Consider the following 26,098-nt stretch of genomic DNA (forward strand, 5'->3'; position numbering starts at 1 on the left):
CCGGAGCTTTGTCAGCTGCTGCTTACGCCAGGATGCGGGCACGAACAGCCGGGAGGAGAGCGAACGAGAGCGAACGAGAGTGCCAGCGAGAGCGCGAAAGACTCGCTGCTTTCCTTGCAGAGAGTCCTGGCGGCGGAGTAGCGGAGGAAGCAGCAACAGCGGCAGCGCAGTTACACTTATTGGCAACAACAAATACATACACATGCACGCTCGCACATCGATAACCGTATCCAGAAGAGTTCCTTTCTAAAGGTAGGAAAAGTAAAAAGTGGACATCGGTCACGACTCCTGGCCGCATCCAAGGAGCGGAGCATGCAAATTGGTCGCCGCTGCTGCTGGGTAAGCTGCAGTTCCACACCGCAGGACAAAAGCACACCCACACACACACGGATACACTGAATCGGCCAGGATACATGGCTCTACGCGAGATTAGGCAACTCCAAGCAGGACACTAAAAAAAACCGACATGGCACTGGTGCACACTTTCCTGGGCACCTGGGAGGTGAGTTGCTTCGTTATATCCCAACTACCTGAATCGGTTGTCCATCTAACATATACACCCACGCCAAAAATCTCAGATTGTCTGCTGCACCTTCGAGGGAAAACGAGAGCTGTCCGGTCTAGAGGGGTAAGCTAATCCTGAAGAAGCGTAGAGTCATCCTAATATTCTCCGATACAGCATCAAGTTCCGCCTGGATGACACCAGTGACATTACGTGGTACAACGATCTGGTCAGCCCGCTTCCGGAATCGAAAGACTGTGGCAACTTTTGCGAATCGGCCAGTGTTCTCTTCAGCTGCGAGACCTTCGATGTCCACGAGATCAATCCGCGCCTGGTCTTCGGCGCCTTTGCCGGCCACAGCATCGAGTTCAGCGTAAGTGCTATATACATATGTGTACGTTCTGCAGAGCCCTTGGTTTAACCTTTGACCTTTCCCATACGCACAGACCAACACCTTAACGCCGACTGATACGCTGGTTCTCAGCTGCGAGAACTGGTATGCCGTGGAGTGCAAGCGCCTGCAGGACAATCAAGCCGCTGGTCAGGAGAAGCAACTGAGCTTCGGCGAGGCCCTACAGGAGTCCTACTTTAGCGATGTGATGGTGAAGAGCTCCAGTGGCCTGGAGTACGCCCTGCACGCCTCCATACTGCGACTCAATGGCTTCGATTGCAGCATGTGCGTGAACAGTGCCCCGTCATCGGCTGCCGCTCGTCCTGCGGCCAGGTCCTGTCACAGTGGTCCGAACACCCCGAATCCCATACGCATCTCCGTGGCGCCGGCGTCCAACGACGATGGGCATGAGAAGTCCCTGCCGCGTCTGAATCTCTCGCCCATCTATCTGCAACCGCCGTGCGACTTTCAGACCATGCCCTCGTCCGGATTGGGCGCCCAGCGCGTGCATCAGTTCAGCAGCAGCTTCAATTGCCTGAGCAACGGCAACGCCGGGGACTCGGAGTCGGTGGTCAGGACCACGGGTCTGCTGAGCCTCGAATGTGGCGGCGGTGGCGGTATGTACCGTCTGCCGCCCACTTCGCATTCGGATTCGCACCTGGAGACATCGCAGTCGCATTGCAAGAACATCTTTAACTTCTGCCAGGACCTGATGCTGCAGCCAACGCCCACTCCCATGCCGCCGACCACAGGTCTGGCCATTTGCAGCATCCGGAGGCCACCACTATCGCCGTACCGTGCTCGCAGTCCCTCGCCTTTTCCCAGCTCCATGGACACGCCGCCATCGTCGCCGCTGACGCCCGTGGGCGTGCTGTGTAATCTGCCCAACTTCCTGCTGGGCCCCATCCTGCACTGGCTGTACACGGAGTCCCTGCTTCCGGATCTGGACGAGGATGTGTGCGAGAAGCTCATCAGCTTCGCGGAACTGCAGCCATCGCTAACCAAGCTGGTGGAGCCGACACGCAAATACCTGCGGCTGATACGACTCAAGAAGTGTAAGCATTACATTGCCTATATCCGGTGTATATCGGCGTAACTCCTTACGGATTGCTTTTAGTTGTGGTCAATGTTACAATGGATCTGCACGGCATTCTCAATCGGGTCATACAGTGCATCAATCCCGGGAATATAACCCGCGATCCGGCGCAACTCTATGCGACCTTTCAGGATGCCTTGCGCGAGTGTGCCATAGGTGAGTCACTGGGAAGAAATCATTTATCCAGGATTTATAAGAGTATGCATCTTTTTAGGCTGCGCCAAGGTGCTACAGTTCTGCAATATCTTCATTACGGATGCCGCACACATGACACGATATCAGAAGAACGAAATCGTCAAGTACATCCGCACCCGCATTCCCATCTTTATGTCGCAAATTCAACAGCTGCTACAGAACGTACTCGGAGTCTTTGTGGGTCTGAGTGTGGACGAGAAAGCCGAGCTGGTTAATTACCTAGTACCTGAAGTGAGTTAGAGCGCAATTGATTATATTCCAGGTTGGGAAACTAAACCATTCTATCCAAAAGATCGAATCAACCTTATTTGTATTGACCGCTGTGATAGAGGAAATCAAAAACTCACTGGAAATCATGTGTAAGGTGAGTTGAGCTTGGGATTAGCAGGAGTTCACTAAGCTATAATAACTATTTTCCCCTAAGCAGGACCTTAAATGCTCCCACTTGGATCTGCCCCTACAACAACAACAGGCGGAAGATGCCATTGTCATGCAACTGCAGATTGCCGATGGAGGCGAACCCTCGCCACGTCCTCGTCGCGGTGCTCCAGTGGGTCTAACGCTCTACGATAATCTCTCGGACAAGCAGCGTCTAAGTTCGGCAGAAAATGACCTCAAGTTTGTGCTCTACATGTACGAGGTGCGGAAAATGCGTGACATTTACGGCAGAATTGTGGCGGCGCTCGAAATAATCAAGGACAAGAAGTCGGTAATCGTGGACCATGGTTGGGATAACCAACTAATTATCTCCAAATCATTGCAGGACTACGTTCTGCGAAATGGATTTCCTGAGCAAAAGCAGCACAATCAACCAAAACCTCGAGCAACTGATTATGGACATTCCCGCTTACATCTTCATCGTGGAGAACCTATCCGATCGACTGGACGACAAGCTGGGCTGGAAGGAGTTTAAATTCTGCTTTAAGCTGGCCACAAGTCAGATTGTAAGCTCCCTGGTTCACTTGGATGGCTAAGATCTCCAGTTCATCGTCTTAATACTTTACAGAATGGCGTCATTGCCAAGCTACTGGAGCACAAGGACGCCCTGCGAGACGCCATCAGTCAGATCTGCATGCTGGTGCGCAAACAGGAGTTCACTCAGTCCGTGATTGAGCTGGGATTGCTGGACGACACCTGCTTGCTGTCGAACAATTTGAAAATGGCTGATCACGAGAACAATCTAAATCAGGGCCTGAGCGAGAAGGATTCAATGTATCTGGATCGCAAACAATACTATGATTATAATAGCATTAAGGTAATGCTATAATTGCCATATCTAAAGTAGTTATCTGACTAACGATTGTGATTTTGCCTTCAGTTAAACCTCATTCGGCACCTATGTGAGCCACCCATAGCCGCCAGCAGCAATCTCTCGAAGAATGCCCTACGCCTGCTGCACTCCACCCAGCTGGCCGACATGGAGTTCGAGGTTCACACATACGCACCCACGTCTGGTGCTGCCAAGTCAGGAGGCGGAACTGAAGCGGTTCCTGAAACCGCTGAGCCGGCAGCAAAAGTCCTGCAGGTGCACAGCTTCAAGGCACATCGGGTGATCGTTGCCGCACGCTGTGAGTGGTTCAAGAAGGCCCTGATGTCGGGCATGCAGGAGTCGATCAACCGGAAGGTCATCATCACGGACACCTCACCCGTGATCTTCCGACGCCTGCTCCTCTATCTCTATGGCGCTCCTATTGATCGTACAGTTGGTGCCGAACAGGTGTGCGAGCTTATGCTCCTGGCAGATCGATACTCTATAGATGATCTTAAGGTAAGAGAAGGTACCCTTCGGCAGTCTCAAGTACCATAACAAATATGTGTACGTCGAACAGGAATTGTGCGAAAACACCCTATACTCTCTCATTGACGAGGACTCCGTGGTCTGCCTACTGGGAATAGCCGATCGATATATGGCCACTGCTTTAAAGTCGAAATGTCTTTCTTTTCTCTCGCAACATGCACAACTGACCAAGTGTGAAATATTCAAGGAATTGCCGCAGACACTTCAGGTGAGCACATGGGGATATGAATGAACGAATAAGCTTGATGATGCATCATTTATGCACCATCCCATCCTTTCAGCTGGAGGTTATGGATTTGATACACTGGTTCGGACGGGTCTCGGAGCCGTGGAACGATCGCGGCTTTAAGCCGCGTAGCAGCTCGCGCCACAGCCTAAAGAGTCCTTCGAAGCCGCGCTCGCGATCGCGCAAGTCCTCGCCCTCCTACATGTGACGCCGACAAAGCGCCATTGAACACACGAATGCCAACTTCTTGTGATAATTTTAGAAGACTTCGCTATCCAGATCAGATGGATTAAATAGTCAGTAAGGCGGGGAGAGGAGCATGGTAACCAAGGACGAGCGATGCCATGAGTTTAGACTTTACAGGGCGAAAAGATTGCATAAATCACTTACAGGAATGACCGGGACTCGACCTTTCGTCTCCGATTAGGTGAAATATATCACCGGAGCAGAAGGAATATTCCCAAATATCAAGCCAAACGAAATGGGCAAACATGACCTGATTTTTATGCGTTTTACTTAGTTCACTAGTAGATAGATAGGATTTTGTCGTATAATTTACATTTTTTCTCTCGAATACTTTCATTTATGTAGGAAACCTGTTTCCACATGTGTAAATCACTAAAATAGTCGAATTTGTCCGATTACAACAGGAAAACAGCAAAGATCGAATAAGTATAGAATGAGAATAGGTGTATTAACCATTTGGCGGACACTTTATGTAAATACACAAATGAGTAGCATAGAAAAACTTTTCGAAAACTCTCTTTATTTCGAAATTTTTTCTGTTTGTGGTCCACTTGTGGCATAGGTTGGATGTACACATATATTCCGATGACGGGTAGGTAGAATCTAGTCCTTTGGAAATGCCAAAATGAATAATTGTTTTGTATTGGACTAACGTAATATTGACAAAATGCATGATACCAATGTTTTCGGTTCACCGAAGATTGTGGTCTACACTATTGTAAACTAACTAGTGTATTTTGACATATAGACACATATTAAATTTAAAACTAGACTATTTACCACGTGACGTATCCTCAAAAGGTGTTATGAGAAAATTCGACGGATTTTATGTATGACAGCAGCGTATTTTTTCATTCGATTTGAAAGCGTATCAAATTAACAGAATATATGTACAAATATTATGTGTAAATTATATTATTGTACTAATTCAATACATTTCTTGTTGTCTTTTTAAAACATATCACAACCTAACTCTTTTTATTAGATACAGATTATAAAAATGTACGTATGTAAGTAACACACAAAAAAATAAGCATTTGTTTTAGCAGTTTGTGGGAGGTATTAATGGAAATAAATGCGTTAAAACGGATATTTCTGAATGGTATGATATAAAAGACAGGTAAGATATACTGAATTTCAACCAACTTAACAAGTTGTTGCGCCAAACATTAATTTTTCATACTATACATAATACAAAAATGTTTTATTTATGAGTTAAAGTCAAATTTCTAACGGTCCAGGGAGTGGGATGAGCAATAATCGCTAGCTCTGCAGTAACGAGTACTTAACAGGTAAAGTTCAAAGTTCACGCATTTAAATGTTCTAACCGCCAAGTTCAGTGATACGTAATGAAACGTCGGAAATGAAACAACGAGTGAGATTCGTTACACATTGATAGGCACATCGAAGATGGGATGAATTTTAGCATTTCCTTGTTTTTTGTTTAATATGAACACATGCTCATAAATTACTCGTTATTCGTAGAGTAAGAGGGTATACTCGGTTCGTCGAAAGGTATATAAAAGGCTGAAGAAAGCCTTTCCGACCATATATAGTATATACATATGCACATATGTATATTCTTGATCAGGATCAATAGCCGAGTTGATCAGGAACTATAAAAGCTAGAAGGTTGAGATTAAGCATACAGATTCTATCTAAAGACAAGTTTCTATAGACAAGTTGACCCATGTCCCCGCGCCCACTCTAACGCCCACAAACCGCACATAACTACCACGCCCACACTTTTGAACAATTTTTAAATTTTTTCTCATTTTATTTCCTAGTATTTATCGATATCCCAGAAAAATTATGCAATTTCGCGTTCACATTCAGACTAGCTGAGTAACGGGTATCTGATAGTCGGGAAACTTGACTATTGCATTTTCTCTTGTTTTTAATGTAACTTTATGATAAAAATTCGATAAGTTAATGGAATTGCCGCAACGAGTAACCGTTTAGTTACATCAAGTGAATCGCCGTAAGTTTTAAAAAATAACGAGTATTACATTCGCGATTGAGATGGCCTAAAAAAGCGATAGTTGTAAGGAGTCGAAATTTCGTGCAATCTTCCTCTTCCAGTGGCAAAGTTCGCGGGCAGCCTAGCTTTTCCAGCGGGCCGCGGGCACTGGTTTTTCCGACTGCGTTGCCACAGGGCTGACCGCAGCTTTTCCACCCGAGAAACTTGGCGCTGGCGCTCTCGCTCTCGCTACTCTCTCTGCCGCTCTCTTCTTGATTCGTTTCGTTTCGCTCGTTGGCATTCGGGTTGCCGAAAAATGGAGACTACTGCTGCTGGCGCTGGTGGCGCAGGAAAATCCATTTTCCATTTTCCTACATGCGGACACTGGCTCAAAGTATCGTGTGCGGCGGACGTCCTTGTCGTGCGTGCGTCGTTTGCTCGCGCTGACGGTGTTTTTTTTGCGTTGGGTTCAGGGAGCACATCCAAATCGCATCGGGCAACATGGAGACATAAGCACCAGCTAGGCGGAATAACAAGAAGGCCCAACTAGAAGAAGAATAGAAGAACTCTGTATTTTGCAATCGCACAATTGGAATTTCGAATCGATTTATAAAGTGCTGTGTGTTCTTTGCGGTTCGTGGTGTGCTGCATTTTCGAAAGATGCCTGGTTTTTTCTTTTTGTTTAGTGAGATTTTCTCCTATTTTTTTTATCAATTTCGGTGAGAGTGCTGTGCAACGAAAGGGAATACGCAAAAACGATTTTTTGTAGAAAGTCGCGAGAGTCCCCGAAGGAGAAGGCCATACATAGAAACGAAAAGGAGAAGGAAAAGCGAAAACGAAGCAAAGGCAACGCAATAAGGTAGCAAAAGAAGACAAAAAAAAAAAAATGAGGAAAAAAAACGATGTATTTGTTTGTGTGCGAAAGTGCGAACACCGTTAATTATGCTAACATTGACAGTGAAAATGTGAACAATACGCGGAGAAAAGAGAATCGTCTGCATGTGGAAAATATGAAAAGTGCCCAATAATACATTTTCACTTGACCCAGACGCTGGTATGTGTGTGTTTGTGGGAGTGTGTGCTGCGAGTGTGCACACCAACACACACAATTTGGTGTGTGTGCTGTGGTGTGGTGTGGCGGAGAAGACAGTGAGAGTTCCGGGAGAAGTTGCGAACCAGCTGGCTCGGTGGACGTAAATATTTAATTGCCCACTGGGTGTATGAGTGTATGTATGTATGTGTGTATACACACGGTTGTATAAAAATACGGAAATGTGTGTACTTGGTGATTTTTGTTTATTGTATGTTATTGCAAACGAATTTCGAATAGCCAAAGGTGTGAGAGAGTTCAACGAAAGCAACAAAAAGAGCAGCAGCAGCGGCGAAGTCCTGAACTCCCCAAGTGAAATAACTGTTTTTGCGCAAAGTATTCTGGCGTTATTGTTGTTGTTGTTGTTGTTACTGCTGCTGCTGCTGCTGCTATCTGGTTGTTGATATTGTTGTTGCACACACACACACACAAACAGGCACCCTAGCAAAATCATCATCAATTACGCCCCCTCCATAGAAAAACCGGAGAGTGTATGCGTGTGTGTGCGCCTATCAAAGCTCTCTCTTCGCCCACACTCACTTACACACACGCATGCAATAGCACCCGCACCCGACACACACACACACACACACACACACACACGGGCGCACATAGAAATATAGTCCCCCTATAGGCACACTTTCTCTGATACTGTACCGTTTTAGTTTATTAGCTTGTATTCCCCCTTCGACAGTGGTGTTCGTTGGCCAGGAAAGTCTGTAAAAATGTTTGTTGATTCGATCTACAGTGAAGCCTGCCCAAGTCGATCAACGCTTTCGGCCTTACGTCAGCTTGGCTCACGAAGGCCGACCCCAAAAGTAATGGGAGACAGCTGGTTCAGCTGGGCGAAGCTCCAAAACATTGCTGGTGGTGGGGAAACTCCAAACTTAACCTTGACGTTTTCATTGTCTACTGTTGATGTGAGCACCGTTCTCTTGGCTTATAACTTCGAAGCTATGCCAAAATACGAATTGTTTACGAACATTGTACGCAGTACTAAACATGAAGTCAGAACACTATTTAGATATCAGTTGTAGTTCTCGATAATCGCCAGTGGTCGTAGATGACAAACTTACACATAACCTTAAAAATCGGTGAAAGGTGTCTAAAAGTATGCAACTAATAACATTCTGTTGCATATTTTCGCCCACCATTATGGTTAATTCCTGTGTAACCCTCGAATAATTGTTATCTCAATGCCTTATCGTCACTATTAGATATACACTACACTGATCCCCCAAACAGGTATTGTTTATCTATTCTTCTTCGTACGCACGTGAAATTCTTTTCAGCAAATTCCCAGATGTGTGAGTTCATGTGCGCGCAGTCATAAGTTATAGAAAACAGCCAATTACTCTCCCTGGGTAAAATTGATTGGACGTCTAGTCGATCCATGAACTGCCCTTAAATTAAAGTTCTATATTACGAATAAGTAGTTCGATATCGATGTGAATAAATGGTGTATGGTACCCATGGTACACTTCCATTATCGCATGTCTAGCCAAATATGTTTGATGGCTCGGCCTTATTTTATGGCATCCGAATATCGAAAGAGTACAAACAAATTTAGCTCCGGCCAGCACGTACATGTATGTATGTACATATGTACATACCAAATCCCGACGTGGCATTGTTGATTCCCCATTCTACACTGCACACTGTTATTTTCGCATTTACGGCGTAATTACTCAGCCAGATCTTGATGGAAAACGGCAGAGCGATCGCCACTACGCTCATCTGTAGGACAGACCAGTTCACTCAAATGGGGCACCACGACGCCCATATCACATGACCAGGCGGCTCTAAAAATCCGCAGAGGATTGTGTCTTATAAAATTTGGCCAGTCAAATAAGATTAGCTTCTTAAAGATACATACATATATAAAGATATATCCGTTTGGTCATTCCCAACAGATTCCGTTTGTTCATTAACCGTACAGTTTAACTAAGCTGTTTCGTGCAAATTCCTTTATATTTAATATTCATCTTTCCATTTAATTGGTAGCCTTAAGCCCTTTGAAATTCCAAATAACAGCTCCTTAAGGCTTCGTTTAAAATAGATTTCATGATTTCCAAGTATTCTTATGGCCTCTTTAGTGATTAACGACTATTGTTATGCCAATGCAGCGCAGGTCGAGTGGCAAATGCCAGGATCTGTATCTAATCAGTTTTGGGACGGCGTTGCAGTGTGCCTGCATAGTCTTAGTTCCGATGCACTGCTGCAGTTGTGGGCTCAAGGTGGGCGTTGGGGGTGGACGTGGGCGTAGGCGTTAGCGTCAGTGTTTCGGTGGCCTTGACCAAAGTAATGTGTGGGAAGATTAAATCCTCAAAAGAACGTAAACAATGGGGCATCTTAAAGTAATCCTTTAACAAAGCCCCCTGCTTAAGGCAACTCAAGAGCCCAGCAGCCAGCTGTAATCGCATCAACTGCGCCGTGCAACCAGCACCATTGCACGAGATGGTAATCAATATCAATGCAAAGATAAGCTCCTACCACTGCGAACTGTGGGCATCTTGAGTTTCCTGAGTTTCCTCAGTTTCCCCAGTTTTCCCAGCTTGCCCAGTTTCCTCAGAGTTCCCAGTACCCAATAGTCGGGCTAGCCAGGGCTCAGTGCTCAGTACTTAGTACTCAGTGCTCAGTGCATTCAGCACTGCGAGGGACGACTAAATGCTGCTTCAGAGTCAATTTGCATCCCGTGTTTGTGTGTTGTGTGTGTGTGTTGTGTGTGTGTGTGGCCCAGGATACAAGGATATGTGTGTGCTTTCTCATAGTTAATTCAGCCTTGTTTACGAGTTGGTTAAGTTGGCCAAGAGGCTTGCACTTGTTTACTTTAAAGGTTTATTGTTCATTGCATTGTGGCGCATATAGGGCAGCTGTAGGATCAGGATTTCGAGTACCAGGTAGCTGGTAGCAGGAGCAATCCTATGTGATAAATATAAGTAAGAAATAATATATGTATATGTGAAACTATCTCACATTTGTATCGCATGCACATCGAGCTCATTAAGTACTTATTTATTTGTACAATCGGTTATTAAGAGGTCCACAGCTGTGGACAGACCATCGAAACGCCCAGATTTGTTTATTATGTTTTGGCAATTTTTCATCGGCTGTCCGATTTCAAGTTCCAATTGCAAGTGTTTTTTTTTTTTTATTTTGGTGAGTAGCGTCCAAATGCAAAGTGGAAGAGAAACAATATGCATTGTGGTTGGGCGGGTCCACAAAGACACATAATATGTAATAAAAAGTGGGCAAACCCGATGTGCAGCAAATTAATAAACTTTTGCTAACTGTGCGAGCATGTAACATTGGCACAAAAAAAAAAAACCAGAAGCTAAGGCAAAAAGGAGCAAAAGGCAGCCAGAGAGTCAACAGCAAAAACAACAAGGACTGCAGGCAGGAAACCTCCCTCGCAAACGGAAACTCATTTGCCAACAGTTTGAAACCAACTTCCGGCCCAGTAACGACGACAACGACAAGGGCAGCCGCCTGCGACAAATGCATGACAAAAGTCACATTTAAATGGGCGAAATGGGGTGGTGGTGCGTGGGCGGGCACTTTACGTGGGCGGGGCTGTTGGAAAACGCTTCAGCAGTAGCGGCAACAAAGCCCAACAAAATCAGCGCTACTTATCAAAATTAGAACAGCAAATCTCGGCAAACAAATTAAATATAGTAAAGCAAACTTTCCCACTCGCTGTTTGCCATATGCATATATATATATATAAATATATACATATACATACGTATATATACATAAGTATAGGTAAATAAATACCTTCTTAGTTACATTGTCTTGCGTTTTCCAGATAAGTTTAACCGCATTGAAAGCAACCTATACCACCTGATTAGGAATGAAGATGAAATATGAGTTTAGAGCTCCCATTGTTAATTGGATATTCACGAAATCGCTGACAAAAAATATCCTCCATTAGTAGGAAAACCACATTTGTTCATCCTGAACTTGTGCAGATTTTTGCAGAATTGCAAATCCAAACAATTCCAAAGCTCAGAAGTTTGCCGTAAAGTTCCCGATTTGCCCAGCAAATTGCTGAAGTACGCAAATGCATGCGTGTGTCCTTTTGAGTGGTTCGCCATCATCGCTAAGTACGCACCGGGCACGTCTTACGTAATTTAATTAAATCCTTTTTAATTTGCTAGAAGCGTTCACTCTGCACATACATAAGGTGGGCACCTAATGCTCTGGTGCCCATGAGCATGAGCCTAGAGCTCCAGAGCTCCAGAGCTCCGCTTGATTGACAAATGAACAAATCGATGCGGAAAGATAGCGTATAGTGCATTATTGATTGGATTGAAATGGCCCCGGGGATGTTTAAATTGACTTTATCGCCTCGCAGTCCAGCGGGCATATATCTAGAGAAGGATTCAAGAAGCTACATATTCTCATTTCTGCAGCCAAGTATTGCGAGTATGCCAAAAAGTAGGCAGCGAAAATAAAACAACTTTCGAACTCAGCTATTGGATACTTTTGGACACCTTTATGCGTGTTTTGTATGCCCCACTGAAGGATTTAGAAAAGCTAAAAGTTCTTATTTCGAAAACAAAACAATGTGCTTAGTATCATTTGGAATTTCCCAGCAAAGTATTGCTTACTTTTGGATACTTTTATGGGTCTTTTTCTGCGACCCCGCTTTACCAATGAAGAAAGGCTATCAAGAAGCTACACATTCTTATTTGGAAAACAAATGAAATCAGTATCAAATTAAGCAAACTTAACGATTGCACACTTTTGGATACCTTTATAGGTGTTTAGGTGTTAGCTGCACTAACATTCATTCTCATTTGGAAAACAAATGAAAATTATTATCATTTGTGATAATGCCAAAAAGTATGTAGCCAAAATTGAAGCTCTTTCAATCGGACCCATTGCATACTTTTGAACACCTGTATAGGGATTTTTCTGTGGCCCCAAATCTCCCTACTCCTGAATATATATATTTAGGGGCGTTGTTCGCCTGCATCTTATAGTTACCATTATTGGTGTCACAGACCCATATTTCTGCCAATTTAAGCCCAACACAGCCTTTGTTATTTTCAAATGCTATCATTAAAGGAGGCGCAGTAAAGCTGGCACATTGGAGACGCACGCAAGCGGCTCCATTTCTACGTATATCTTCTACTGGTATTTGACTGGAGCGGAAAGAGGTCGATAGGGCAAAGTGCGTTTGTTAATGACAAAATGGTTAAACAAGTTTGCCGCGGGCACGCAACTACAAATAACAAGAATGAAAAGCTCGCTTGGCGAGCCAAAAGTCGAATACCCTCGCAGCTGCATAACAATTTGTTATATTGTTATATTGTTAGTTGGAAAATCATTTTGAAAGGCCACTAAACTCGGAGCATTTATGCTGGAAATATATGTATGTACATACGATATGAGTCAGACATAGTCATGAAACTATAGAGGTAACCTCAAGGATATAAAAAATAGTATCCTGTATATCCTTGCTATCCTTTCAGGCCAGCTTGAAACGTGGGTAGAATGGGGTAAATTGTTCAAGTTGGCCCAGAAAAACGTATTTCCGTTTAAATTCCGGGTTAAGGTGGGAGTTACCGCCAGCGGCACTTGACTGCTGAAGGCACTTAAAAAAGATGTCTGAAAGTATGCAATAAAAAATGACGTCGTATTTGAATGAATGCTTGAAATGATCAAGTTAGTTGGCTTGTATGTATGTACAAACAGTAGCTGCATATAAATTGATGTATTTTCTGTACGTCTTTTGTAGGTTTTCACCTGCACACACCGCCTTTAAGGTCCTGACACTGAATACCCGCCATTTGGAGGCCATGAAAGCGGACTATTTATGGATCGAATAAGTAAAAGGAGTCCCAATCAATTTAAACACCAGTTCAGCATCTTGCGGTGGTTGCTACAGCAAGCTGGCCGAGAAGAGGGCACTCCACAAGGGCTTCGCCGGCGATAGGCGATACTGGGGGCGTCACTTTTAACGGAAAGAAAAGGAGAAGCCAACCCGACCGAACCATGAAACATTGTAAGTTTGCTCGTTAGTCAATCGACAAGTTTTCCAGCGATGCGTATGTACATACATATATTGTAAGGTGCTTTCCTTCGATGGGATTTAATCAGAATTGTTTACCATCCCTGATGCACATTGTGGGTGTTTAAAAGTATGCAACGAAAATAGAATCATCATGATACCCCTCGTTAAAATATTGTAGCGTACTTTTCGACACTCTTATGGATGACATTGAAGACATCCTGAGATACATATGTACATATCTCTTCTGTTATTTTATTGAACTATTAGTGAACCTATTTTCAGCAAATATTTCCATACACAAGGACATGATGGAATTCGGGTAACTAAAACCGAGAGCAAACGCACACAATTAGAAGTAGGACACATTCACCGAATACTTCATTCAGCGGATAATAAATCGCGCTAAAGATCATGAAGCGAACGGATACATCCGGAACGCGTAAATGAAAGCACACTTCCGAACGAAGCAACTTTGATATATATCAACCAAACCGAACTGTTACCAGCGGATCACTAAGAACCAGGACGAACAGGAGGACGAGGAGGAGGCGGACGAGGCCGACGGGCCAGTGACGGCAGCCAAATCGCCGCCGCGCCAGCGGGCAGAGCGGTCATGGAACCACCCGGCGGTGTGCCGCCGGACAGGGATCGGCAGCTGGTGCTCCGTAATCAGTCGGCGGCCCTTGTGCCCGTGGTCGTATCCGCACCAGCCACGGGACCGGGTGCAACCACACCCAACCCGCAGTCATCGGCACAGGCCCAGTTATCGCTGGTGCCCAGCAAGCCAACCAGTCTGAGTCTTCAGCCGCATGCCGTGCTCCAAGCCATGCAACAGTTGTCGCCGTCGGCGGGTGGCAACAACAATGCCAGTAGCACCGCCGCCACAGCCACGAGCAGCAGCAGCGGGAACGCGAACAGCGGCAGCAGTCCCGCCCTAGCCTCCACCGCCACGGCCATATCGGCCACCACGCAGGCAGCCACTGCTTTCAGCGGCAGCTCGGTGGGTCACCACCACCTGCAGCACCACCACCAGCATACGCATCCGCATGCCCCACAGCAGTCACAGTCACAACAGCCACAGCCGCAGCACCAGCTCCAGCAACCGCATCCGGCAGGTGCGCCGAGTTCAGCGACACAAAGCCACCATCACGGCTCCATATCCGTCAGTGGGTCAGGCGGTGGACTACTAGGCTCCAGCGGCGGCAGTGGCAACCAACAGCAGGCCATCGAGAAGCTATCACGACCCATGGCTTTCGATAAGGTGGGTGACCTGGATGACCTGGCATATCCTAATTGAATTACTTCAATATATTTGGCATTTCTTTAGATGGAAATGCTGGTGCGTGAGATGCAGGATCAGGAACATGGCGTGCCTGTGCGACAGCAGAAGATGTTCCTGACTTCCATACCATATGCGTTTATGGGTAAGTGGTCCGTTACATCATCCAATCGTCACAATTTCGTTTTAACTTGCATTTAGCTTATAAGGATTTATAACCATTTAAATAATGATTGCTGATTGCATGTTGGCCACTTTTAGGATACGATCTAATTGAATGGCTAATGGATCGCCTGCAAATCGAGGAGTCGGAGGCCCTCAACATTGCTAATCAACTGTGTCTGCACGGCTACTTCTTTCCGGTCAACGACTCAAAGACGCTGACCGTGAAGGACGACTCGTCGCTGTATCGTTTCCAAACGCCCTACTATTGGCCCTGGCAGCACAAGGCGCCGGATAACGTGGAGTACGCCATCTATTTGGCCAAGCGATCGCTGCGCAACAAGCAGCGCCACGCACTGGAGGACTACGAGGCGGAGGCGCTGGCCTCGCTGCACAAGAATCTGAAGGGCAAGTGGGACTTCATATCGATGCAGGCCGAAGAGCAGGTGCGTCTGGCCAAGGAGCGCAAGAAAGGTGACAAGATCGTGGGAGACTCGCAGGAACGAGCTTACTGGAGAGTTCACCGTCCACCACCTGGCCAGTTCACTCCGTTGGAGCCCTGTCCAGTGCCTTCGCGCGATCGTCAGGGCCTCAAGCCCAATAAAAAAAAGACTGTCGATGACATGCAGCGCGACGTTGACTACTTGGGCAAGTCGCTGAATCGGACGCGGATGAAGATGTCGCAGGCCTGCGAGTCGCTCGTTTGCTACTCGGAGACATTCTCCGAATACGATTTCTTTCTGCAGCCGGCACTGCCCTCCAATCCATGGGTGACGGAGGATATTGCCTTTTGGCAGCTGAACAACACCTTTGTGGACATTCCCACAGAGAAGCGCGTCAAGCGGTGGGCCATCTCCATTGAGGAGCTCGTCTCCGATCCCACTGGCCTGCAGGAGTTTACCGGCTTCCTGGAGAAGGAGTACTCGCACGAGAATATTCGCTTCTGGATAGCAGTCAATCGATTGCGCCGTTCCGCTCACTCGCAAGTGGCGCGAAAGGTCAACGAAATATACGAGTGCGTATGATGAACCCCCCACTTGATCACCTTTATATGTGTGTGTAATCTTTTTTTTTTTATTTTGTTTCTAGGGAGTTTTTGAAGCCCGGCGCACCGTGCGAGATTAATATTGATGGCAAGACCATGGAGAGCGTGCTCAAGGGCCTGAAGAATCCATCGCGGTTCACTTTTGACTCGGCATCGGAGCACATATACATGCTGTTGCTGAAGAAAGATTGCTACCCGAGATTCATACGGTCGGAGCACTACAAACGCCTGCTGGACACCGGCATACAGCCGTCGTACAAGAAGCGCTTTTTCAACTTTGGCGGCGTAAGCGGTGCCAAGAAGAAAATGACAGCCGCGCTGAGTAGCCAGCCAAATCTGGGCGATGCGGCCAAAGGACCCAGCGGCACATCCGCCGGCAGTTCCATGATGCAGGCTCCACCCCCCGGAAATCTTGCCCGTCGTCGTGGCAGCGATCGCAGCCTGACGGGCTCCGCCCACGAGCTAGCCGTGATCGGTGTGAACAAGGATGCCGGCTCCAAGGTACCGCACTCTCATTCCCAGAGTAATCTCAGCGAAATCCCCTTCAGGTAAGTAAAGATCTCGACCGAATGGAGAGGTGCTGAGTGAGTCAGTTCAATAATCGATACGATCGATATTCAGCTAAGAGCTAATTTTTCTGATTTTTCGCAATGTTTGATTTGCCTGAAAGAGCCAAGCTAAGCAAAGACATCGTTTTGATTTTTGGCGACAAAGCTTTTGGTTTACATTCAACATATATACTACTATATACTACTAACTTTTTCACGATGCGCACGAGACCTTTAGAACGAAAACAACAAAGAACCTGAAATCCGAAAACCGAAAACCGAAACCCGAAACCCGATACCCGATACCCGATACCCGAAACCTGAAACCTGAAACCCCCCGAACAATTGAACAACAATTGATACTCTAACAATTGATTATATCATATATATGCCATACAATTTACATCACACACGCACTGCAGTAGCGATTCAATTTATCGAGGCGATATGCCACAGCGCCACATGGCGATCATGGATATTGGGATATATGCGGCATACGGGAATCGCGAAAGTAGTTTGCAGGCACTTCCGTAAGACATGTTTATTGATTGGTTTTGCGAAACGCTTACTACTTACCACTTGTACTAACTAAACTCTTTCCAAACCCCTAAACGTAATGCTAGTTTTCTCCTATCCACAACTTTATTTGTTCATCGTTCGATCTGTGCCCCAGACCTTTGAGTTACTTGCCTTCTGTTTCCCTCGACTTGTCGCCTCTTCTGCCCATCATTGAGATACAGTTTCGAAAAGAAACGATCTATGTGATCCAACTATTTGTCCAAGCTACTAGGCAACTAAAGATATTTGATAAAGATATATATTTGTTAACTTGAGTTTGCATCTTTTGGGGGAATGGGCGACATTAAACTCTTTTGTAAACTTACTTGTTGTCTAACTTCACCGCAATGCCCTTAGTATAACCGGTACTTCAGCCTTAAGTTTAAACTATATTATTGAAAGAAAGGTCCTATTCATAACATGTTAATATTCCTATCTAGTTTAGGCTCTATTTTGTTATATACCAGTCCGATTGATCTTACTAAAAGGATATACATAGCTCTTGTGTTTTGAATCGAGTACCGGATATATCGGATAGTCGGATGCACCGACTTTGGCATTTCCACTTTGCTGTTTCCTGTCATCTGTGTCTGTCCAGCGAGTTGCCAGTTGCCCCTGGAGTATCTGTATGTCACCACTGTCACCGCTGCGATCCTGTTTGCCTCGCCTCTCTTCCAGACTTCACCAACTGTCTTCGAATATACATTGTTTCAATCGTTGCTATGCTCGAATGTTTGCTGTTGTTATACTGTGTGTGTTGTTCTGTACTATTTATGTACCATTTCGACATAAGATAAATATGGCCGATTTGACTTGTTCGTTTCCGGATGCTTCTCCCATGCGCCTCTTACCCTTTTCTATTACCAATTGTACATATGCATATATGTAAGTCTTCGTGTTGAACACCAGCATTCCTTTTAACCACCGTCTAAATGTGTATATATAGAGCATACGGTTTCCAGGCATTGCTATAATGTGTGTATTTCTACCATGGTTTGTCCCGCAGAGAAACGCCAAAGACGAAGACCACCGTCCTCGATGCCACGGAGTCCACATCGTCGTCCACAGCTCTGGCTGCGGCGGCCAGCAGTGCCGTCTGCCCGTGGGATGACCCAGCCGAATCAGTCCCGCCACCGCCGCCGCCGGCGCAAGTGAAGCTATCCGTGTGTCCGTGGGAACTGGATAGTGCCACAGAGACGCCGACAGCGGCTCCAGCAGTTGGCTCAGGTGGAGGTGGAGCAGGAGCGTCGAAGATCCTAAGTTCCACCGGGCAACCAATGCGATTAAATAGGTAGGCGCACACCAACCAGAAACTCCGGATGTTTGGATCGCAAGTAATCAACATTTTATGCGCAGCACTTCCTCGGACAACAGCGATGTGAATGATCGAATGCAGCGCAATTTGGGCATTCGCCATCAGAACACCGTGGACAGCGGCGAAGCAGGCATAAAGCGTCTGATTCCCAACATTCCGGAGCAGCGTCGGGCGTCAGTCTCATTTACTCCAAGGTAATCAAGTGCTGTCATGCCAAATCATCTTGAATTTTTTCAACGTCTGCTTTCGCCTTGGCAGCCCCACTCCGGATTTCCAGCTAGGACGCACTCCAACGACGACCTCCTCACCTACTGTGGCGCCCAGCAGCTCCACTCCGCTGCAGGCACGCAGTGCTGTGTACGGCAGTGGCCAAGGCATCGCCAAAGATCCGCCATCTGGCTCGGATGTCGACGCGGAATTGGAGGAGGAACTGAATAAAATATCCCTGGGCGAGTCCTCGATATCGGAGCCGCCGCTTCTAGTAGTTCCCACACCCGAACAGACCCCGCCGCCCATAACGAAGATCACGCCGCCACCGGGAGAAAGCGAGAATCAGGCGGATCAGGTGATCGATTCGACCGAGATCCCGGGAAGCTCCTGCTCAACACAAGCCAACCAGTTCGGCGAGGCCACGGCGACTGTGACCACGGTCAAGGAGGTCCAAATCGAGCTAATCGAGCAGGTCAGTGGTGTTCAAACAGAGCCAGATAGTCCGCCCACCATTAAGGTCCTGGTGTTAGAGGCAACTACGCCCGTGTCCGCTGAGACCGCAACAGCAGATCCAGGCGAGAATCTGGCAAAGATGGCCACCGCGAGCAACACCACCACCATCACCACCGATGATCAAGCAATGCGGGCGGACGACGATGCGGAAAGGGCCGCTGAAATCGAGCAGACGGTTCTGGACGAGCTTTCACCAACCACCGATGAGTACCAGGAGTTTGGCGATGCCAAGGATGCAGTGGACGACTTTGATAGCATAGACATTGGCTATATACCTCCAGCACCCACCCCGGCGCCCTCCATGGCGCCCCTGGCCGAACTGGACGTGGACACCGTGGACGATGAGCCGTGCGAACCGGCCGCTCCTCCTCCTTCTCATTCTGCTCCGGCCAGCAGCAGCAGCAGGGAACTGGTGATGGCCTCCGGTTCGGTTACGGCCACGCCCACATCCAGCAACGAGGAGGCGCGTAAGCGGCGTAAGAAGCGCAATTCGGAGGGCAAGAAACTTAGCTCGCAGGACGATAAGGACAAGGATGCGCACGAAAGGGCCGGCGGCAGCAGCATGGATGCAGCTGACCACAATGCGGTGTGTCCCTGGGAAGACGAGTTAGTATAAAGCCATTAGTTTCACACCACCTAAAACGTGGCTAAGTCCGCTTTCTCCTTCTCCCTCTCCTTCTCCTTCTCTACCCAACCAATGCTCATCCACAGGAACGTCAGCACCAACGACGGCACCTTCGTGAAGACATACGCCACACTGGGATACTTATGAATAAAGCCCAATCTGTTCAAGACGGTGGTCAACAAGTTGCTGAAAAGGAAGCCATTGAAGAAGTAGGGCCAGGCCTGGTTAGCTAAGTTTATTATTGTACGGCGGGAGTATCTATTATAATACGTACACATGCAAACATATTATGTAAATGTAAGTATTTGAATAATTGAGTGTATGCATATGTAAATATTAAATGCTTCTCAAGTTCTTGAAGCCGTTGAATCAAACGAGGCGCAGTGGTTTATTGCTGAAAATATCAATTTCAATTTCAATTGAAATGAAATGTTATGAAAACGGTCTATGAATGCTACAAAAATACATACTTTATCTACAGACGTACATACTTATTTACAAAACCAAGTGGCTAACATGGCTAACGTGGCTAACTAGAGTAACGAGAAAAATCAGATGAAAACTAAATGGATATTAATGTGTTTAAAGTCGCGAGTGCCGCCTTCTGATTCACTTGTAAAAAAGCGATACGATGATAATTAAACGGAGCTTAGATTTGGCGCAGCAGACGACACACTTTAATGTATACAATGTATATGATCTTTCTGCGCATAAGAAACAATTTTCCATAGTTAAATCGAAGCTACACATACACATATATATATGTATATATGTATATATACACATATATATATATATATATATATATATATATATATATATATATATATATATACTCCCCCTCAAAGTCAAAAAGCAGTAATCAAGATCGAGATGAATATAGACCATAAATTGTATTATAAAGTTAGGCAGGCCAGCCAGTGGGCACACTTTTCACAATCCATTTGCGATCAACTATGTATTTTCCCCTGGAAAAGCTCTTGTGACCCCCAGCAAATTTGTGACCTCGAGAACCCAAGATGAGCTGACAATGGGCAAGCTGGTGCCTGGTACTTGGAATAAATAATATTCTTGGGTACTTGATCTGGAATCTGGACACTGGAACAATACTATCTGATGGTGATGGTAATCATGCTTGCCCCTTGCCAACTCAAGAGCCCAAGATTTATTCAGCTAGTAGTACAAAGTGTTGGGCCTATGTAACCATGGCTCCGATTTACCAACTAGAATAAAAGTCCCTCGGATAATTAAATGCACAAGTTGGCTGCGCAAGTAGTTGCCATTTGAAATCTCAGTTCAAAGTTAATTAGCCGTTTCATTTCACGCGTACATGCCAGAAACTCACGAGCCCCAAATTGATGTGCAGTGAAAATGAAACACAGTTGGAAATAACGCAAAATATTTAGAAGAAGAAGAAGTGATTATGTATGTAGATTATTAGAGAATCCATAGCCAACATTGCCAGATTATGTATTATGTATTTGACCATGCGAAACTGACTTGCGCGATCAACTTGTGCGTTTCAGATTATATACCCACGTGTCCTAGCAATGTCCTACCTAGTAATTTTCTCTATTCGACTAGAAATGTATTGAGCTGCCCGCCCAAACAATCGCAGTGGGGTTAGTTAGTATAACCACTAACCACTTCTTACTCGTAGATCCAACATCGATGGGAGTGAGGCGAGATGGGTCGCATCTCTAAGATCAAATTGCATTCGATCGATTCAAACTTAATCTAATGTGAATCTTACAAATAGAAGAGAAGAGACGAGTATATGAAACAGATAAACAAAGAAATTAGAGAATCAAATTAAGATGAAATCCTGGTTGTTCGCGACTAATACCTTTATATGAATCGAAAGATGATAACTTATCGAAGAACTATTACAATCTAAGTACATATATTTCTATTTTCATTGTGCATATGAATTAGCTACTTTACTGTCGAAAACCGTTTTGCTGGTAAACAATCTCTTTATATGGGATATCCGAATTTCGGAATATCCGAATATCGGAATATCCGAATATCCGATTATCTGAATATCTGAATTCTCTTTGTGCTTTCTATGCTAAACATACATTTTTGAACTACTTCAATTAACGAGACGAAAACCCAAACACTTAAATTCCGAGGATCCGTACATACATACATATGTAAGTCCCCAAAACGATATCCCCCCCAATGTAAAGAGCGTACCGAAAATCAAAGCCAGTGTTGCATAGATATTACGAAATATTACGATGGTATGGGTACGGGTACGGGTACGGGGAGTACATAACATACATCAGTATAGAGCATATTGAACTTATAGAGCATATAGAAAAATAGGAACGATGTGCCGATGTGTAGGGCGTGCGTACAAAATGTGTACATGAAACCACCGTTAACTTTGCTTCATGCGAGCCGAGCAATTAAAGAGTTAAAGAATAAAATATAAAATGAAAAATTCAAAAATACAGATACAAGTGAAAAATAAAAAAGGAAAAAAAAAAGAATACCTAATGCAAACCGAACAAATCAGCAGCAGCAGCAGCAGTTCCGAAATTGTTGTCGAAATATATAATAGCAGCTTTTAGAACAACACCAAGGAAGTTGTAGTAAATGCGGAGGAAAATTGTATTGTTGTTGTTTTTTATGTACATTTACTTTTTTGTATTACCGTTGTTGTAAGTCAAATATGCCAAAAATGAATAGTTTACTAAGAGTTTACAACAAAAGATTCAAATGCAGGCAAGATATGAATTACTTTAAACGCAAATCGCAAGAACAAGTTCCGAATGTTTTTAGTAGTCAATGGAGAATATCTTTTAATCGCTTACACTAAGTGTTCCCATGCATATTTATGGGTTCCTTGCCGAAACAGAAATCTTACATAAACACAAAAATATAACACAAGAGCGCGGCTGTCGACTTTACTCCACCCCGGTACTCAAAATGTTCGAATAAAAGTGTGAATAAGTTACTAAATCATTGCATGCAACAAAGAATAACTTTAGCTAATGGATAATCGTGTTATTAGATCGTATTCAATTGTTACCTGATTTGATCCCATTTCGCTTTTATTGAACGTTTGATGTGCATTTAAGTGATTACCCCCACCCATAGCATTCTGCAAAAATCGTCCCAGTTGATAGAAAATGCAAATACAAGATCATACGTTCTCGATTCAAGTGTTTAACTTTAAAGTGCATTTTTAATATGAAGAAGTTCTGTTACATTTTTGTGATGATCGAAAAAAGGTCTTTTTTAGAACTGGCTGCGATTTTTCGATTGTAGTGTTGGAATTTCGAAACCAAAAATGTTGCTTGTGTGTTTAAGTTGTACCATTGTGTTATTTGAACTTTTGAGTATCGGATGAGCATAGAACTAAGGAACCATTAGAGGTCCGATGGATTGATTGAGCCGCCACAGCGCCATTTTGATAATAAGAACAAAGAATTCGATAACTATGTATGTTTAATGGATTACATAAGTGTGTACTACTTCACGCGTCAGGTGGGTGGCATTGCCCTGCAAATATTTACTTTAATTTCTGGATAATTAGTGCTCACATCACTGATTAGAGGACAGGAATGCGCAAAACAATATGCTTAATACATAAGATTCCAGAGCTTTTAGTAACGCCATGTAAATTCTGGGTCATGAATACAGTTGTGAAGATTGAAGATTGTAACCGAGGCGTTTGTTATTATGTATTCAAGTCATTTATTATAAGTGTATACAGCTTATACTATTATAAAAGTGTTAAAAACATGAATTATTTTGAGAAAAAAAACCCAAAAAAGAATATACAACAAAATGTTAGTCGGTAAATGAAATCAAATGTAAAACAATTTAATGTAGACTGTACTAAAGAATTCAAGGAAATTTGAATATCAACACTCCATCACGCAAATAACTAAAAGGAAATTCGCTAATTGAATAGAAGTTGATGGGAAAATTATTTGCACAGTGCAGAAAAACGTGTTATAAAATTATTATACTATACAAAAACTATATATTATTGAATTATGCTGATGAAATTAAAAACCATAAAAGTATGTAAAAAAAATTCAAATACAAAATGATTTAAATGAAGTACAATAAATATTCAAGTGACGAAAATGTACGAGCGGGCTCTTTTCAATGGGAATATGAAGAATTTAATTTGAAAATGTTTGATTTTTGTTTTTGAACACTTCGGTAAGTAAATGTGACCGCTTATTGATATATTCTGTTCAGCTTTCGCGCTGCAGTCACACTTTTGGCTTCCCGGCACTTGCGGTCAATCGATAACAAATCGCGCCTTCCGATATCGATAGTCAGCGAGCAGTTTTGCTTGTAACAACAATTTTAATTGGACAAGCTAAAATTATGGAACCGGTGCCCATCCGGCCAAAAGCGCCGGGAGCGAGCAACCGCGGAGCCCTGCCGCTGGCGGCGAAGAAGCCGGCCAAGAAGCGTACGTACCACTGCGGCGTTTGTTTTGCGGAGTTCTCTCGTCATCTGGCCGCCAAGCGGCACGAGCAGCAGTGCTCCGTCAGGGTGAGGCGTCTTTTCGTCTGCCCCCACTGCCTGACGCTTTTCGGCGAGGAGGCCCGGCTGGAGCGGCATCGGGAGCGAAAGCACAACGATGGCCAGTTCCTGTGCCTGCAGTGCGGCAAGAAGTACGCGTCAGCCACGTTTCTTTACCGTCATGTTGCCAGTTGGCACGGCCAGCAGTCGCTGTTCTACTGCGACATGTGCACGGACAACTGCAACGACGTTAAGACCTTTAGCGGGATGCTGGAGCTGCAGGAGCACGCCGAGGAGGTGCATCGCCTGCGTACCCTGAAGTCCACGGCCAGTGATGCAGGTAGGTATTCTGCTTACGAGTAGTTGTGATGTTAATGGCATACCCTGCTTAATAATACTATTCAATCCGATCCCTGCAGACAGCCAGGTTGATGAAATGGAGGATCTTGAGATGCTAGAGGAGAACATTGAGAACATACTGCCCAGCATCGACTGGGACGACGATCTCACCTTTGGCTGGCCCACCGACCTGGACAAGGAGTCGTGCATTGTGAACGCTAAGCCGAGCGTTTTCGTGTGTCCCTTCTGCGCCAACGGATTCCCCGGCAGTCTGAGCCTGGTGCGGCACCTGGAGCAGGTTCACGAACGCAGTGCCCTGGACTGCTGCTACTGTGGCAAGAGCCATGGCAGCCGAGAAGCCCTGCGGTCCCATCTGCAACGTGTTCACATCCTCTTGCGCGGTCATGTGTGCGGTATTTGCCAGGCGGACTTCGCCACTGCTGATCACCTAAAGAAGCACGTTAACAGTCTGCACCTGGACCACCGACCGCATCTGTGTCCCACGTGCGGAAAGAGATTCACCCAGCGGTGCCACCTCACCGATCACATAAAGACGGATCGCGGCCATGGACACGGCACTTACACCTGTGAATTCTGCGTGCGGCCCTTCTTCCGGGCCATCGATCTCGAACGGCATGTGTGTGAGGAACATCCGTAGGGCAGTCAACCTAGCCGGAATCGTAGATACCTGAGCGACATCTCACGTCCAGAACTACGATTAATATATACTTAAGCAATGGATAAATGTAACGTTTTAATAGCGTTAATATTTTGAATTTATATCCTAGTCATCGGAAATGTTTTTCCAAACGAACTTGAATTTAAAATCGTATTTTATTTTTTGCTGTAAAATTAATGCTTATGAGACGATTTACATTTACATCTTAGGAACTATAGACATAAGCGAATAGTTACTTTAATATAGCAAGCAGATGGCTGAAAGACAATGTACTTATATGAATAAAAAAATATCAATACATGAAGTCAGGTTAATAGAAACGGGCACAATTGAAATATTTTCTAAGGAAAGTTTGAAAGAATGAAAGATTGCCTAAAGAAAGTTTACAGATTATTGCTGCGTAGTGTTAACATAATGTAAAATGTCACACTAAAATGAATACTTTGAAAATAACGATGAAATAGTGCAGCTTTATGAGTAATATTTATCATCACCACAACACTGATTAATCAGATAATATACTCCATTTCCACCAATAGACAGATAATAGAATGTAACATATGTATTGTTCATGTTGCTCTATATATATTTAAATTTAAAATCTCAGCGAGCCTCCTGAGCGAGGGTGTGCGTAAGTCGAGATCGCGCTCTCCCAGCGTTAACTGTTAACAGTGAAACCCATCCGCTCCGCTCCAGGCCCCAAGATCGGGAGAGTAATGAGCGGAGCGGTTCGGTTCGGATTGGATGTGAGTGTTGCGGTACAGAGCGGAGAGCGCAATGCTGCGACAGCTGGGTACTGTTA

The 26,098-nt window shown here is 45.0% G+C and overlaps 3 protein-coding genes across 4 annotated transcripts, besides 1 other annotated feature; all 3 read left to right on the plus strand.

The window, feature by feature from the left end:
• Positions 1-168: 168 nt before the first annotated feature.
• CG7058 (uncharacterized protein) lies at positions 169-5,477 on the plus strand. The gene is made up of 13 exons (NM_133099.2): positions 169-502; positions 579-628; positions 680-875; positions 949-1,948; positions 2,011-2,145; positions 2,204-2,415; positions 2,477-2,548; positions 2,612-2,889; positions 2,948-3,128; positions 3,191-3,439; positions 3,503-3,952; positions 4,014-4,190; positions 4,264-5,477. Exons 1-13 carry the CDS (start codon positions 467-469, stop codon positions 4,414-4,416), a joined length of 3,189 nt encoding a protein of 1,062 aa, NP_573327.2. The 5' UTR covers positions 169-466; the 3' UTR covers positions 4,417-5,477.
• A 474-nt stretch (positions 5,478-5,951) lies between these two features.
• Positions 5,952-6,350: a mobile genetic element.
• Positions 6,351-6,771: 421 nt separating this feature from the next.
• CG42450 (uncharacterized protein) lies at positions 6,772-23,881 on the plus strand. 2 transcript variants are annotated; one of them, NM_001272762.2, is made up of 11 exons: positions 6,772-7,273; positions 13,251-13,517; positions 13,809-14,787; positions 14,854-14,950; positions 15,067-15,982; positions 16,057-16,560; positions 16,983-17,090; positions 18,125-18,409; positions 18,475-18,627; positions 18,692-19,762; positions 19,868-23,881. In NM_001272762.2, the coding sequence occupies exons 3-11, from the start codon at positions 14,140-14,142 to the stop codon at positions 19,926-19,928; spliced, it is 3,843 nt and encodes a 1,280-aa protein (NP_001259691.1). In that variant the 5' UTR covers positions 6,772-7,273; positions 13,251-13,517; positions 13,809-14,139; the 3' UTR covers positions 19,929-23,881. The 2 variants fall into 2 exon arrangements, with proteins under 2 accessions (NP_001259691.1, NP_573328.2); NM_133100.4 differs by lacking the exon at positions 16,983-17,090 and having other exon boundaries at positions 19,868-20,178.
• A 184-nt stretch (positions 23,882-24,065) lies between these two features.
• On the plus strand, positions 24,066-25,598 carry CG7101 (uncharacterized protein). The gene is made up of 2 exons (NM_133101.4): positions 24,066-24,618; positions 24,698-25,598. Exons 1-2 carry the CDS (start codon positions 24,138-24,140, stop codon positions 25,273-25,275), a joined length of 1,059 nt encoding a protein of 352 aa, NP_573329.2. The 5' UTR covers positions 24,066-24,137; the 3' UTR covers positions 25,276-25,598.
• Positions 25,599-26,098: the final 500 nt, after the last annotated feature.

This window comes from Drosophila melanogaster, chromosome X (genome assembly GCF_000001215.4).
Source record: "Drosophila melanogaster chromosome X".
NCBI lineage: Eukaryota > Metazoa > Arthropoda > Insecta > Diptera > Drosophilidae > Drosophila > Drosophila melanogaster.